The sequence below is a fragment of the Homalodisca vitripennis genome, chromosome 2 (assembly GCF_021130785.1).
Source record: "Homalodisca vitripennis isolate AUS2020 chromosome 2, UT_GWSS_2.1, whole genome shotgun sequence".
Lineage (NCBI taxonomy): Eukaryota > Metazoa > Arthropoda > Insecta > Hemiptera > Cicadellidae > Homalodisca > Homalodisca vitripennis.
This window is the reverse complement of record NC_060208.1, coordinates 3654535-3670300: the sequence shown is the minus strand read 5'-3', so window position 1 is coordinate 3670300 and position 15766 is coordinate 3654535. Positions and strand designations below refer to the sequence as shown.

Here is a 15766-nt window from a genome sequence, read left to right as displayed (position 1 = left end):
ACAACTGACATCGACAAATAAACTACGCTCAATGACGACGAAATACGATGCCAATTGGAAGGTTTATTGTTTTTGCATGTAGCCCGTTTCTTCACCGACTACTATACCGAAACTGATGGCATTTGGACATATTATTAGCCAGCTACATTAAATTCTCGAGACGTCCGGTATATCGGACGTTGGGCATTTTAGCTAGACCACCTCTGTCCGATATATCGGACGCCGGGGCTAAAAGGGTTAAGCACCTTTGTTTAACAAATTTTAAACCTTTTATTAACGAAAGTTCCTTATTTTTATTTCCCATTACACTGACAGAACTAAAAATACAAATTAAGTCTCTCTCGCTGAGTAAAAGTACTGGTGTTGAATTGTTATCATCAAGGTTAATATTTAAAATGTCAGAAGAATTGTCTCCTGTACTCCTTAATCTATTTAATAAAAGTATTAGTTCAGGATGCTTTCCGGATGTGCTTAAGATTGCTACAGTAATATGTATATTTAAAAAAGGAGACAGGCTTTTCGTAGAAAATTATCGTCCAATTTTTTTACTTCCAGTTTTATCAAAATTATTAGAAAAATTAGTTAAAGTTAGACTCATGTTTTTAGAAATAAATAAATTTTTTTCTAAAGTTCAATTTGGTTTTAGAGAGGGACTCAGTACAGAGCTGGCTTTGCAGCATTTTTTTTAAAGATATATATAACGGTTTGAATAATGTTTCTTGTAACAAAGTGGCTGGTTTATTTTTAGATGTAAGTAAAGCCTTTGATACCGTTAATCATGGGTTGCTGCTAAATAAATTGGAATCTGCTGGTATTCGAGGTGTCCCTTTGAATTGGTTTAAGACATACCTAACTGGTCGACAGCAATTCGTCAAAATAAACAGCAGCACCAGCTGCTTGGAAAGTCTACATTTTGGAGTCCCCCAGGGATCAGTTCTTGGCCTATTTTGTTTTTAATCTTTGTTAATGACTTTTACTCTGGAAATTTCAATGGTAAGGTGACAGCATTTGCTGATGACACAGCATTTTCCTATAGTGCGTCAACAGTTGATGAATTATATTCAAGGATGCAGGATGACCTACGAGGGTCGTCTAGAAAGTAAAGAACGTTTTGTTATAAGTCAATAAAAACAAAAGATAAGAGCATGAAAATTTATTTATAAATACTTATAAACTTACTCTATTTTTCTACAAAATCGCCGGAACTGTCAAGGCACTTGTTGTAGCGTGGCACCAGTTTTTCTATACCGACGTTATACTGTTCTGCCGCCAAGGAATGAAGCCACGTTTTTACTCCTTCTTTGAGGTCTTCGTCACCCAAAAAGTTTTTTTCCGCCTAAAAACACTTTCAACTTTGGAAACAAGTGATAGTCACTCGGAGCCAGATCTGGACTATACGGAGGGTGTCCGAAGATTTGCCATATGAAAGAATTGAGTTCTGCTTTGGTTCGTGCACTGCAATGAGGCCGAGCATTGTCGTGGATCAGCACCACTTTCGACGACAGCATTCCGCGTCGTTTGTTCTGAATAGCGCGGCGAAGCCGATGCAAGGTCTCGATGTAGGCCTCTGAGTTGATTGTTTCGCCTCTCGGCATGAACTCCACACGGATTAGGCCTTTTCGGTCCCAAAAAACTGTTGCCATCAATTTCCTGGTGTTCAAATTTGGTTTTTCTTTCCTGTTTTTTGTTGGTGAATTCGAGTGATGCCATTCCATTGACTGGAGCTTTGTCACCGTAAACTGCCTTAATTTGCCTATAAATTTCAATAGGCCGAACATTCTGTGCATTCAGAAACCGTATCACACTACGCAGTTCACACTTGGCGGGATTTTCAATTAACGCCGCCATTTTAAACTTTCACAGGAGACGCAAACGTGACCTCACGGTACCGCTACTCAGCTCACACTGAGTCAGAAGGTTTGGCTAACGAACAAGCTATCTACCGCGGTGGTGGGGGAACTGCGCCGCCCGTGATGCGCAATCGTTCTTTACTTTCTGGACGACCCTCGTAAATCAAATATCTATATGGTTTGCTTGTAATAAATTATCCTTGAATGTATCAAAAACATTATATATGATTTTTTTCTTTGTCCCAATCCGGCATCTTTGGCACAGCCTTAAGAATACATTCAATAAATTGCAGCAAGGATCTGTGTGATTGTGGCGTAATTGATAAATGTAGTCAGATTAAGTATCTAGGTTTGACTCTAGATGAAAACTTATCGTGGAAACCTCATATAGGTTCTCTGAAAAATTTTCTACGGTCATCACTTAGGGCATTTTTTCATTTGAAATCAGTTTGTCCTCCCTCAGTTATGAGACTGGCTTATTTTTCTTTGATTAATTCTAGGATGGAGTATGGATTGTCATTGTGGGGTGGTTCATATGTTTCAAATTTATCTAGTTTAATAGTCCTTCAGAAAAAATTTATAAGATTGATATGTAATGCTAATATTAGAGAACATTCGTTTCCGCTTTTTGTTAGAAATTTTATTTTACTATTCTCTAATTAATGTGTTAATTTGATGGTTAAGAGTAATTTTAGTTTGTTTATTATTATTTGTTTGTATTTTCATATTGTTATTATAGAACTTGGGTTTGCTGCTTATTATTAAAAAAATTAAATTAAGAAGCTGATGATGGCTCCCACCCAAGTGCAAGATTATTTTCTTTTTGGGTTGGTATATTTTTTTCTCTGTAATCTGTATATTGTTGTATACTGTATTTACATGTATTTAAAAAAAGAGAAAAAATAAACGCATTTATTATTATTATGTTGCAATCGATTCGCCCGAGCCGCTTTATTTAGACTATGATTCAGACATCATCCCTGCCACGCCGTAACCTTGCTCGCGTGTTTTCGTTCCTACATTACGGATACCCCAGCAGGCCCATTTTCCATCTGAACGAATACCTTTGCAGCTGAATTTTCTAGTATACAATAGCGAGCAATACGATGTGGCACACCATTGCTGTTCGTGCGGCCGCTGACCGTGAATTAATTCACACCCGCTGGTGCCTGCGCGCCTCAACAATACGATCCGCAATGGGTTAATGAGTTGTACATATAAACTAAGAATGGCGTAAGTATTAAATTTATTTAGGTAAACAAGAAACGATTATCGCTTAGCCCGTTAGAAGGGACGCCCAATATATACATTCTCTAAATACTTCTAAAGTTGAATAAGATCTAACTATTAATTATATATAATACTGGAGTAAAGGGAGGAAATCTACAATAGGTTTTAAGAAGAAAGTATTTGACAAAAGATTGGAATTTAATTCACTGAAAAGACAGATACAGTAGGCCAAATCATATAGTATGAAAATTCGATACTGATGATGAAAAATCATTAAGCAGCAACTGCTGTCGTGAAACAAAATATTATCAATCTGATTTGTATTTTTGAAATGAACCCATTTATTTTTAATTCTGTACCTATAACAGTAAGGAAGATTTGTTGCGACTGCGAGTACTGGACCTGATACGTACCACTTAGGTGCGTTGCACTTGTCCTTGTTGTGTACCGAGACTGTGTGGTTGATGAGTTGTGTCCGCTGTTTGAAGCCCTTGTTACACTCTGTACACTTGTATGGCCGCTCCTCACTGTGTATCCGACAGTGGCTCTCCAGCTTCTTGCGTGTCGTCGTCTTGTACACGTGACACACCTGTCAACATGTCCCAACTTGCTCAGTACCTCGCTTGTAAGTTTAGAGGCAAGAGTTACTTTCAAAAAATTAAACACTAAGGGGTATGTTTTTCTACTTAACAATGTTACCAAGCTTACCCAATGTTACTTGTGTTTACCCAAGCAATATAATAATTATCAGTAGTACTTGTTACTAAGTTTAAAAAGAGAACTTCTATCAAAAGGTTCTACTTTGGTGCTGTTATTTCTTTTGTTTGTAATCTTACATTTGTTACATTTACTCTTACATTTACAGATAATAAAAATATTCTACAGTAAAACAAACAGTTCCTAAAGATTGAACTTTACACATTACACTTGATGGTTTCAAGTGATAGTCTCATCCAACAGTAGCAATATGTGGCTTATGTGAATCTCATTTTGGCACAGACCATAAACATATACAATCTGGCTACTTTCGTTGTTCAGAGAAAGAACGTTTCACTCTATATTAGATACTGCCTAGGAAATAGAAGTTATAATGTGGCTTATGTGAATCTCATTTTGGCACAGACCATAAACCTATACAATCTGGCTACTTTCGTTGTTCAGAGAAAGAACGTTTCACTCTATATTAGATACTGCCTAGGAAATAGAAGTTATAATGTGGCTTATGTGAATCTCATTTTGGCACAGACCATAAACATATACAATCTGGCTACTTTCGTTGTTCAGAGAAAGAACGTTTCACTCTATATTAGATACTGCCTAGGAAATAGAAGTTATAATGTGGCTTATGTGAATCTCATTTTGGCACAGACCATAAACATATACAATCTGGCTACTTTCGTTGTTCAGAGAAAGAACGTTTCACTCTATATTAGATACTGCCTAGGAAATAGAAGTTATAATGTGGCTTATGTGAATCTCATTTTGGCACAGACCATAAACATATACAATCTGGCTACTTTCGTTGTTCAGAGAAAGAACGTTTCACTCTATATTAGATACTGCCTAGGAAATAGAAGTTATAATGTGGCTTATGTGAATCTCATTTTGGCACAGACCATAAATCTATACAATCTGGCTACTTTCGTTGTTCAGAGAAAGAACGTTTCACTCTATATTAGATACTGCCTAGGAAATAGAAGTTATAATGTGGCTTATGTGAATCTCATTTTGGCACAGACCATAAACATATACAATCTGGCTACTTTCGTTGTTCAGAGAAAGAACGTTTCACTCTATATTAGATACTGCCTAGGAAATAGAAGTTATAATGTGGCTTATGTGAATCTCATTTTGGCACAGACCATAAACATATACAATCTGGCTACTTTCGTTGTTCAGAGAAAGAACGTTTCACTCTATATTAGATACTGCCTAGGAAATAGAAGTTATAATGTGGCTTATGTCAATCTCATTTTGGCACAGACCATAAATCTATACAATCTGGCTACTTTCATGGTTCAGAGAAAGAACGTTTCACTCTATATTAGATACTGCCTAGGAAATAGAAGTTATAATGTGGCTTATGTGAATCTCATTTTGGCACAGACCATAAACATATACAATCTGGCTACTTTCGTTGTTCAGAGAAAGAACGTTTCACTCTATATTAGATACTGCCTAGGAAATAGAAGTTATAATGTGGCTTATGTGAATCTCATTTTGGCACAGACCATAAACATATACAATCTGGCTACTTTCGTTGTTCAGAGAAAGAACGTTTCACTCTATATTAGATACTGCCTAGGAAATAGAAGTTATAATGTGGCTTATGTGAATCTCATTTTGGCACAGACCATAAACATATACAATCTGGCTACTTTCGTTGTTCAGAGAAAGAACGTTTCACTCTATATTAGATACTGCCTAGGAAATAGAAGTTATAATGTGGCTTATGTGAATCTCATTTTGGCACAGACCATAAATCTATACAATTTGGCTACTTTCATGGTTCAGAGAAAGAACGTTTCACTCTATATTAGATACTGCCTAGGAAATAGAAGTTATAATGTGGCTTATGTGAATCTCATTTTGGCACAGACCATAAACATATACAATCTGGCTACTTTCGTTGTTCAGAGAAAGAACGTTTCACTCTATATTAGATACTGCCTAGGAAATAGAAGTTATAATGTGGCTTATGTGAATCTCATTTTGGCACAGACCATAAACATATACAATCTGGCTACTTTCGTTGTTCAGAGAAAGAACGTTTCACTCTATATTAGATACTGCCTAGGAAATAGAAGTTATAATGTGGCTTATGTGAATCTCATTTTGGCACAGACCATAAACCTATACAATCTGGCTACTTTCGTTGTTCAGAGAAAGAACGTTTCACTCTATATTAGATACTGCCTAGGAAATAGAAGTTATAATGTGGCTTATGTGAATCTCATTTTGGCACAGACCATAAACCTATACAATCTGGCTACTTTCATGGTTCAGAGAAAGAACGTTTCACTCTATATTAGATACTGCCTAGGAAATAGAAGTTATAATGTGGCTTATGTGAATCTCATTTTGGCACAGACCATAAACATATACAATCTGGCTACTTTCGTTGTTCAGAGAAAGAACGTTTCACTCTATATTAGATACTGCCTAGGAAATAGAAGTTATAATGTGGCTTATGTGAATCTCATTTTGGCACAGACCATAAATCTATACAATTTGGCTACTTTCATGGTTCAGAGAAAGAACGTTTCACTCTATATTAGATTCAGCCAAGAAAATAGAAGTTACAGTGTGACTTATGTGAATCACATTTTGGTACAGACCATTAAAAAATAGATTTTTTATCATTGATTGGCAGGGTAATAAAATAAATTGGTTCCTAACTGTATACAGTAAAGTCCCGTTAATCCGACCTAATTGGGACCGAGCCCTATTCAGATTATGTGATTGTTCGGATTAGCCAGAATTACAGAAAAATACGGTTTTAAACTTGAGAATGGGTCTATTTTGTTATAGAATTATCAACATTGTTTATTAAAACATGTTTTCTGACTGTTGCATTGTATTTCTTGACAAATAAACGTGTTTGAGAATACCAAGCACATTTACCGTATTTAGTGTGAGCGTACTGGATATTGTACGGGTCCACGCGTTCAATAGTTGTACGAAACTACGCGTCATCCAATAGACTCTCTTCAATGCGACAGAAGACAATAACTGAATTTATGTCTTTTAACAATTAATATTGTACTCAATAATAATACAGTACTGTACGTCCAATTTTTGTTTGATTTCACTTCTTAATACAGTAATTTAACTCATACTTAACCTATAAGTTTCAATTTGGTACTGTATTTAACTTCATTATTTATGTACTGTACCGTACACAATTTGTCTTAATAAAATACTGTATGTCTATTTAATTAAAGTTTTCTTTGTTTATGTACGAAATGATGCACCCATTTTCATTTTTTATGTAATTAGTTCCTATAACTGTTCATTATCGTTATAAATAATTCCTCCTGGACCTGTTCGGATTAACCGACGTTCGGATTACACGTGTTCGGATTAGCGGGACTCCACTGTATATATTTTTTAAATTTAACTATACAAATTCCTGAGTACTCAAATTGTTCTAAAATTAACTTTGAATATAAAATACATTTCACCACAGCTTTTAGAGAAGATTTAAACTGAAAAATAGCTAAAGAATAACCATGTAATTGTAAAATGTAGGTAAAATTTGCAAATAATGAGTGTGATTGTCTGATATACTCTGGTAGTTCAGGCAATCAATGCAATGAGCATGTACATTTCCTCCTGGCAAATGTTTGTGACTTACAAACTATAGGATACCCAATATCGATCCTTGTGGAACTCCTGCCTTAATCTCTTTCCAGCTTGAAGTATGTTCAATATCATCGTTTACAATAACTCTCAGCTGAATGCAATCTGTCAATTAGGAACTTATCCTCATTAATAAAACATATAAGCAAAGCTTGTTTAACAAAGTGTTAAGCATCACACAATTAAATGCCTCAGACAGATCAAACAACGCAGCCATGGTGCACTGCGATCCATCCAATCCACCCGAAATCTGACTGATGAAATTAGCAACCACGGAAAGATTGTTCTGGTTTCATATAAAACACATTGAGAATTAGTACAAAACATAGTGTTTCCTAAAAATGTTGATAATTAATAATATGCAAAGCTTTCAAATTAAAAGATGAACACTGACTATTAAGGACATATAGTATCATTTCACATATGAGTTTCTACATATATTTCAAAATGTTTGACTTCAAAATATAACTAATGTGTGGCATTAGATGATAGATTTGCAAAACTTACCTTACAAGTATAGAGATCAATGTCAATTTTATGCTCCTTCCAAAGGTGCTGTGCACATTGGCTCCACTTGAGGAAGATATTCGAGCAAGTTGTGCAGACAAACCTGCGTGTCTCGTCCTGCAAGTGACACTTCATGTGTTGCTCCAGAACAGTGATTGTGCGGAATCTGTGCACACAGAACACCTCGGGACACCTGCACACGTCGTCATCACAGTTCAAGATCTTCAGTTTAGTGATTAGTGGAAAAATATAAAAGTGTCACATACATTTCACACGGGGTAAAATGACTCCATACACATATGATGGAAAATTTGTAATCAACACGTTTGTTCTCTGCCATGACCTGTAGTTTATAGAACTGACCAGAGAATGTTGACTGGACGTCTTGCAACAACTGCATTAATTTTTCTGAGTCGCCTTTTATTTGTCCAAGATTGGTTCATACAATTGGGTATCATTTTGCCCTTTGTGAAAAGTAAAAGTAAAAAAAGTAAAGAATGTCTTATTTTACCAGGCGAAGTTAGGGCTAAGAAGCCCTCTCTAACACTTAACCTGGGGACCAACGGCTTAAAGATGACTTCCGAACCACCACCAATAGCCGGGCTACTTACAAGGACAGGATCGCTCAGCAGTCACCTATCCAAGCAGCAGCCACGCTCAACATTGCTTGATCTGGTTATCTTGCGATAACCGCCGTACCCGCTACACTACGCCATTTGTGCTGGCTTTTCTGACAAGATTTTGCAGACAGAGAGAGTGACAATGCAATAACTGCTTATAAGATGTATTTCAGTGTCGAGTTGTGTCATATATTATGTCTGCACTCTGTTAACAGTTACTAGCTACAGTGTCTGTACTAGCCATTTAGATCATTACTGTAGGTGCAGTCTTTCATTTCAATATTGAACATTATGCATGCTAATGACCAATATTATGTTTAGAGTACATACTATCTGTGATCTGAGAAGGTTAAAACAGTACTGAAGAATAAATACTGGATCTTATGTTCTGCTGTGATGTGTTTGAACATGCCAGGGTATCAAGTGGAGTTGACAAAATATATACAACACTCTAATGTTTAGAATACAACAGAATTACTAATAAAAATACTTAGAGGTATTATATAATTACTGTTGTTATTTAGCTGAAAAATAACAGGCTTCCAAAATTTGTGCTCCAAATAAATTAGATATACAAACAAATTTTGTTTCAATTGAACAAAATAACATTTATGTTTTTAATACTCATATTACCTTTTTTTTGTTTAATATAAAACAATTTATTTGATCGTTCATATTCTTAAAAATGAGACCATTTAGTAGCCTTTGTATTACGCTACAAACATTGCTTATGAATTAAATTTTGTTGTAATGGAATTATTTTGCAAATTTTAGCATTTTTGATCCCATCCAGTGAGCAGAAATGCAGAAATATAAAGCCCCCAATGAGTTAGAAGTATTAATTTATAATTAAATTAATAAAACTTAAAACTTGATTTGTAAACTTACTTGTAAGGCTTAGCTTCAAATTCTGGATCATAGTCCTTCACTTTTGTGACTGGTTGTTTGATATTCTCAAAAGAAGCAAGTTTAGGTGGAGGTGGGGGCGTAGGAGGAACCGAAGGGGTGTCTGGAGGGACAATCTCTACTTCTGTATCTTTCTTAGTCCACTGGTCTTTTCCTCGCACACTGTCAAACACCATGTTATGGTCCTAGAAAGCAAAATAAAAATCTTAGTATCTAATAAACATTTCTACCACAGGCCAGGTCTGGGACTTCTCATAATAATCTTATTTATATTTACTTATGGCTTCAAGTACATCGTTAAGTTTCTATTTGCAAGGTGCCACTTGCACAGTTGTGGCATTGTATAAGTAGGCCTAGTATTGTGTTTGGTGTGGATTTGACCATGCGGATAGAACTTTAACAAATTGCTTCAATTCTTAAAAACTCACTACAAACCCTTCAGTTATGCTCGTCATACAGCTAATTGTAATTGAAACAGTAAAATTTAAGTAAACCATCCAAAACAAAAGTAAAATTTTGAATTACTTCATAAATTTAGTACTGATGAATTTCTTTATAAACATTCTTTTCCTTAAAAAGACATATTTTTAGTAACATTGTAAAGGTTAACGTATTGTGCAGTACTATAGATACACAACTCTGTGAGCAGATTCCTGTAATGTGTTTTGAACACTAGGATTTGGCACATAAAAAGCTTAATACAAATAAATTGTAACATAAATGTCAGAAACTAAAATAAAGGTACACATTATAAATGAAATGTAAAACAATGAAATATATAAGTTCAACATTTTAATTCAGCTAAAGGTAAACTTTGAATTGTAATTTGCTGAAAATACTTTCTGTGTACAGTTATGGCTGTAAGTAGAGACTGTGGAGGACTTACTTAGATTCATCAACTGATGTTTCAGAGGTTTGAAGTTCACCGATGTACATTCAGTTTTTAACTTCATTACGGGTTTTCAAACCTTTGCCAAAATCACTTATGGTTACCATCAATGTGCATTGAGTAAACGTCACCCAATTTACCATCATTAAGACACTTTGATAAACACCTAGATTATGTTTTCTTTTATATCTAATCATTATAAATTCTAGTGATGTGTCAAATTCGAATCTCAAATCCAATGAATCTAAAGAAAAATTTGGATTCAACATTCAAAACTGCAAAGATCTGCTGCGTTTATTAAAGGACGACAGTTGATTGGCATTATGCAAATTACCAATCTCAAAAAAGTACTTTGTTTTTGAAAACACAAATAGATACCCTCATTAACGAATGACAGTTTTGTAAATAATTTCTATATTTATTTTTGTGCATTGCCACGAGTCTGCTGTGTCTATTTGCAGATGACTGCTAATTGCTAGTGTGCAAATTACCAATTGCTAAAACGTGTTTTTTGTAAATAATATTTCAATTGTAGTTTTTATGTTATACATTTACATTTGTGCAATGCCATGTGTCTGCTGCGTGTATGTGCGGATTTCAACATCTAAGTTTTGTTCCCTTGACAACTTTTGTAGTTGTACAAATATTTCTTCTATAAAATATGCTATTATTATTGTTTCCTCATACTAGGGGTGGTTTGAAAGTTTTCAAACACTTTTAGTTTAAAATACGTTTAATAAATGTAAAAAAAGGAATGCCTTTAGTTTTTGCACATTTAAAGCTTTAATTCTGGAAGCCCTATTATAACCTATAAAATTACCAGATTATAATCTATAAAATTAAAGTAGAAGGTAAGGGACGTGGCTTTGTTCTTAAATTATGGCTATTTTTCTGAACTTCTGCAAATTTTTCTAAAATAGAGTGGTATTCTTGGGTTATTTTTCATACGAGGTTCATTCAATAATCGAAGGGACAAATTGGTCTGGAGAAGAAACCATTTATAATTTGTCTCTTTACTAATTGAATGACCTTAGTATTCTCAATCACCAAACGTCGGCCCATCCCACCTTGATCATGTGATCTCTACACTGGGTAACAGAGTTGAAGCCTTCCTTGCACTCGGAACACAAGTAGACAAACTGTTCCACAATGTCTTCATCTTCCATGTCTACTGTAGGCTCAGTGGATTCCAGTTTTACAGGCACATCTGTAAAGCGCATCATTGGCACTTATTAGTATTGGTTAACATTAAAGCTAATGGAAACAGTTCAAAAATATTAGGAATTGCTGGAGAAGAAATCCGGGTTATTCAACCAAAATTTTAGTTAAAAAGTAAAACCTGTCAATTACCTGAAGAAGAAGAAGGAGAATCAGCCACTTCTTCCACAATTTCATCTTGATCTTTTTCAGCTTCTGACTGAAGCTAAAACACAAATAGGATACAAACTTGACTTTTTCATCAAGTTAAAAAATCTCGTACTTTAGAAATTGTCCATCAAGAAAACACTATACAGTCTTATTATCAACTTTGAAAACTATTTATTGTTTTCTGATTTATAATTCAAGATCTTCCTACCCGGATTGCCAGGATTTAAGCCCAATTAATGTGTGAGACTTTCACCATGTGTTTTATCGTGTATCACAAATAGGGTTAATTTAGGTTATTTATACATAAACCTATATTTTATTGTTATGGTTACTTTGTTTTTCTGTAATCTTCACATAAAAATTGTTTAATTTAGTTTAAAACAGTCTAGAATTATTAAAAGCGACATAACTATTCTTCACTTTATAACAATAGTTCTTGTCATATAATTAAGTCAAACATACATATCTAAGGTTAAGTCAATCAAACATTAGTACATTATTTCAATTCAAATGAATACTAACTCAGTGTCTCTACTCAGTTTACTATACCAAACACAATATGTTTAATGTCCACATAAATAAACATAAACAGTTTAGCAATATGGTAAGAATGAAATGTTCAAACTGACTGTAAGGACAGTGGTGTTCTCTGTGCTCGACCCCATACTTCTTTGTTTTACAAAGCTATGAGGCATGTTTTTACATAAAGGATGTTTTGTTGCATACGGGAATAGTTCACAGTCACAAAGAGCACATGTGTTTTTGAGGGTCTAGTCTTGCTCAAAAATTTCAATCATCTTGATTCAAAGTATTCCTTTATTGAATAAAATGGTCACTCCATCGACCAGTCTTGAAGATGTCATTCAGTTACTGGCCTTTGAATGCTTTCAGATTCTGTGGAGATGAGTTGAAAACTGTCTGCCCAGTGCACAAGGGTTTTCTGCAATATTGTGTAGTATGATATGCCGAAAGATGGTAATGCGATGAGACAAAGTTCTTAGTGAGTCAGAAATCTCAAAGATGGTCGTAAAAAAGTCCATGATGAAACTCGACAGGTTGTCCACCTTTGGTCACAGCCACTGTAATGGCTTCAGTCGAAGCAAAGTTCATGAGAACAGACCAACAGTCAATCACTTTTTTTCAAGTATACAGGTCAGTGGTGTACAATAGCGCCAGAACGATTCATAACAACAGATACAACGATAGTTTTGCTTTTCCACAAAAATACTGCAACTCAGACCCAAACTTAACTGGATTCTTTCAGTTGGGAAGTTTTGGACCACTCACTTTACAGCCTTAACACTGCACTGAGCAATTTCCATTTTTTCCACCACCTCAATCATTACAGAAAAGTCTGGATTCTTCATAAAGTAAACGGACTTACCTCAGCATGCACGGTCTCGGAGTGGTGCATCAGACTGGGCACATCAGCAGAGGAGAAGTCACAGAATTGACATCGGAATGAGACCAGAGCCTTGAGGTCATCATCTGCTAGATCCTTGTCCGGTAACTCCGGTATGTCAGGACCCACCAGGGGCAGCTGTAACAGGACGAGTTTCTGTAGCAAGCTTCATGTAAGGATTTTTAAAGTCAATTCGTTTTACTACTTTTCTGTTGGATCACAAAAATTTAGTCAACTCTGGTGATATACTTCATTAACAACTATTCTGATGATTTACAAATTTTATTTATACCAACCAAGAAAAACTATACAATACTGTAATCCAATGTCCGAAAAATTAAGTAGTATATAAAATTCGCAATAAATTATACCAACAATTAATTTTACTATATCGGATTGGCTGTAAATGGGCTAACTTGATAGAGATAACAATAAATTAAAGTAATAATTCTAATACAGATAACAATACAAAAATAATCTATAGCTAAAGAATCTAACAGATAGATACAATTTTTATTGAAATGGCTGTAAAACTTTTCCCACATATGTTTATATGAACTTTTTCACTATTTTGTTGATAGGAAACTACCTGAGAAGTTTTTCAGGTTACTCTTGGGACACCCTGTATAATCCTAGTGGTATGAACCTCTTGTGGTGCCTCAAAATTAATACTACAGTTATAAATTGTTCTTAATATTTAATGAACACGCTTTTGAATAAAGTTTATATTTGTAAGAACCTCAGTCCAAGAATTCTGCACCCAATAAAGACTGATATCTGGCTAATCCACAAAGAGACAAAACTAAATTCTACGGATGAGAATTATTATATTTTAAATTACATAAAAGTATTTTATTTACTGTTAATTTGAGAGTGAATAGTTTAAAATTGAATTAATATAGTATATAATATGTGGATGCCGAGATAATTTACAAGATTTTAATATTCCCGAGCTCTCCACATGCTGCTTGAGACTGCACTCTTTGATATTGAGGATGTTGACAAATTATACGTTCACTTCCATATTGCTACTCTCCCATTTTGACTCCTACCAAAACTGGGACAGCAGTTGTTATTATACAACTCGCCTACTGGCCTGCCACGTCCCTGTTAGCCAACCGAACATCTGTCCTGGGTCAGCCAAACAACCACTTCACCATGATCAAAATAATTGTGGAATTTTGACTCCTACCAAAACTGGCACAGCAGACCATAAATTCGTTTCTCAGAAAATACCCTTCCATCAAATTTATGAAAATAAAAAGTGTTATTATACAACTCGCCTACTGGCCTGTCATGGCCCTGTTAGCCAACCGAACATCAGTCCTGGGTCAGCCAAACAACCACTTCACCATGATCAAAATAATTGTGGAATTTTGACTCCTACCAAAACTGGGACAGCAGTTGTTATTATACAACTCGCCTACTGGCCTGTCATGGCCCGATTGTTTAGCCAACCAAACATCAGTCCTGGGTAAGGCAAACAACCACTTCACCAATGACCAAGATACTTGTGGAATTTTGACTCCTACGAAAACTGGCACAGCAGACCATAAATTTCTTTCTCAGAGGAAACTCTCCATCAATTTCATGAAAATAAGATTTGTTATTATACAACTCGCCTACTGGCCTGCCACGGTCCTGCTGTTTAGCCAACCAAACATCAATCCTGGGTCAGCCAAACAACCACTTCACCAATGTCAAAGATACTTGTGAACTTTATGAACCTGAGTTAATGTATATAAACATAACAAACATATAAAAGCAGCACCTATTTCTCACTTGAAAATAAATCTGATTTAAGGAAGATTACACACCTCCGGGTCTTGGTCCAAAGCTCCCTGTACCAACATGGACTTGATAGCTGCATCACTGAGAGAGGGAAGATCACCTGAGGCATCGTTCAGGCAAGGCGGCAAGGCCAGACTGGCCTCCTCCCCTACGCCCACTCCCACACCTGTCAGACCATCTAACAAGCAAATCTGGCCTGAAAAAGGAAAAAATTACAGTAATCTTAATCATTATTACAGTAATTAAATTTGGTAAACTATACTCACTATTTCAGTATCTATTGATCTCTCTTTATATGAATAGAATGTGATGTAAATGTTCAAAAACTGTGTGTGTGGAAAATAGACGATTTTGTATGCTTTTGAGATAATAATCATAATGATATAATTATTTATTCTAAAGCTCTGGTTTAAGGCATTATTTTTTACCAATAATATATTTTACTGAAAAATATATACTTGGAATAATAAAAAAGTTTGTTTGTATGTATGTGCATTTGTAGAAAACATTTAATTTCACTACTAAAAACCTTTGAATTTTAAAACATTTAACAACGTGTGGGAAATTTTATATTTTGATTTCACATGTAAGTTTGAATAAATGTACAAAAGTTTAAAGCTCTGGTATTTAAAATAAATAATCTAAGAATACATAATCTAATTAGGTACATTTACGAAAACAAAATGATGATGAATTTTTATGATGATTACAGACAAACCTTTATAGCTGTAGAAAACTTTCCTTAACCCTATAAGTGGCGGTCACTTGTGGTCTCAGTGGCAGGCCGTTTTTGGGCAAATTGCCGTGATCGTTAAACTTATTTTTAGAAAATATTATCTAA

General features: G+C 34.9%; 1 protein-coding gene across 1 annotated transcript in view; it reads right to left on the bottom strand.

The window, feature by feature from the left end:
- LOC124353476 (putative zinc finger protein 286B) overlaps positions 1–15766 on the bottom strand; it is a 60926-nt gene that overhangs the window by 19405 nt on the left and 25755 nt on the right. The window contains exons 3-9 of the mRNA XM_046803319.1: positions 14952–15121; positions 13117–13272; positions 11715–11787; positions 11432–11571; positions 9458–9660; positions 7950–8142; positions 3494–3669 (exon numbers count right to left, since the gene is read on the bottom strand). Of these exons, the coding sequence (XP_046659275.1) occupies positions 3494–3669; positions 7950–8142; positions 9458–9660; positions 11432–11571; positions 11715–11787; positions 13117–13272; positions 14952–15121 (1111 nt within the window). The remainder of the gene's footprint in view (positions 1–3493; positions 3670–7949; positions 8143–9457; positions 9661–11431; positions 11572–11714; positions 11788–13116; positions 13273–14951; positions 15122–15766) is intronic.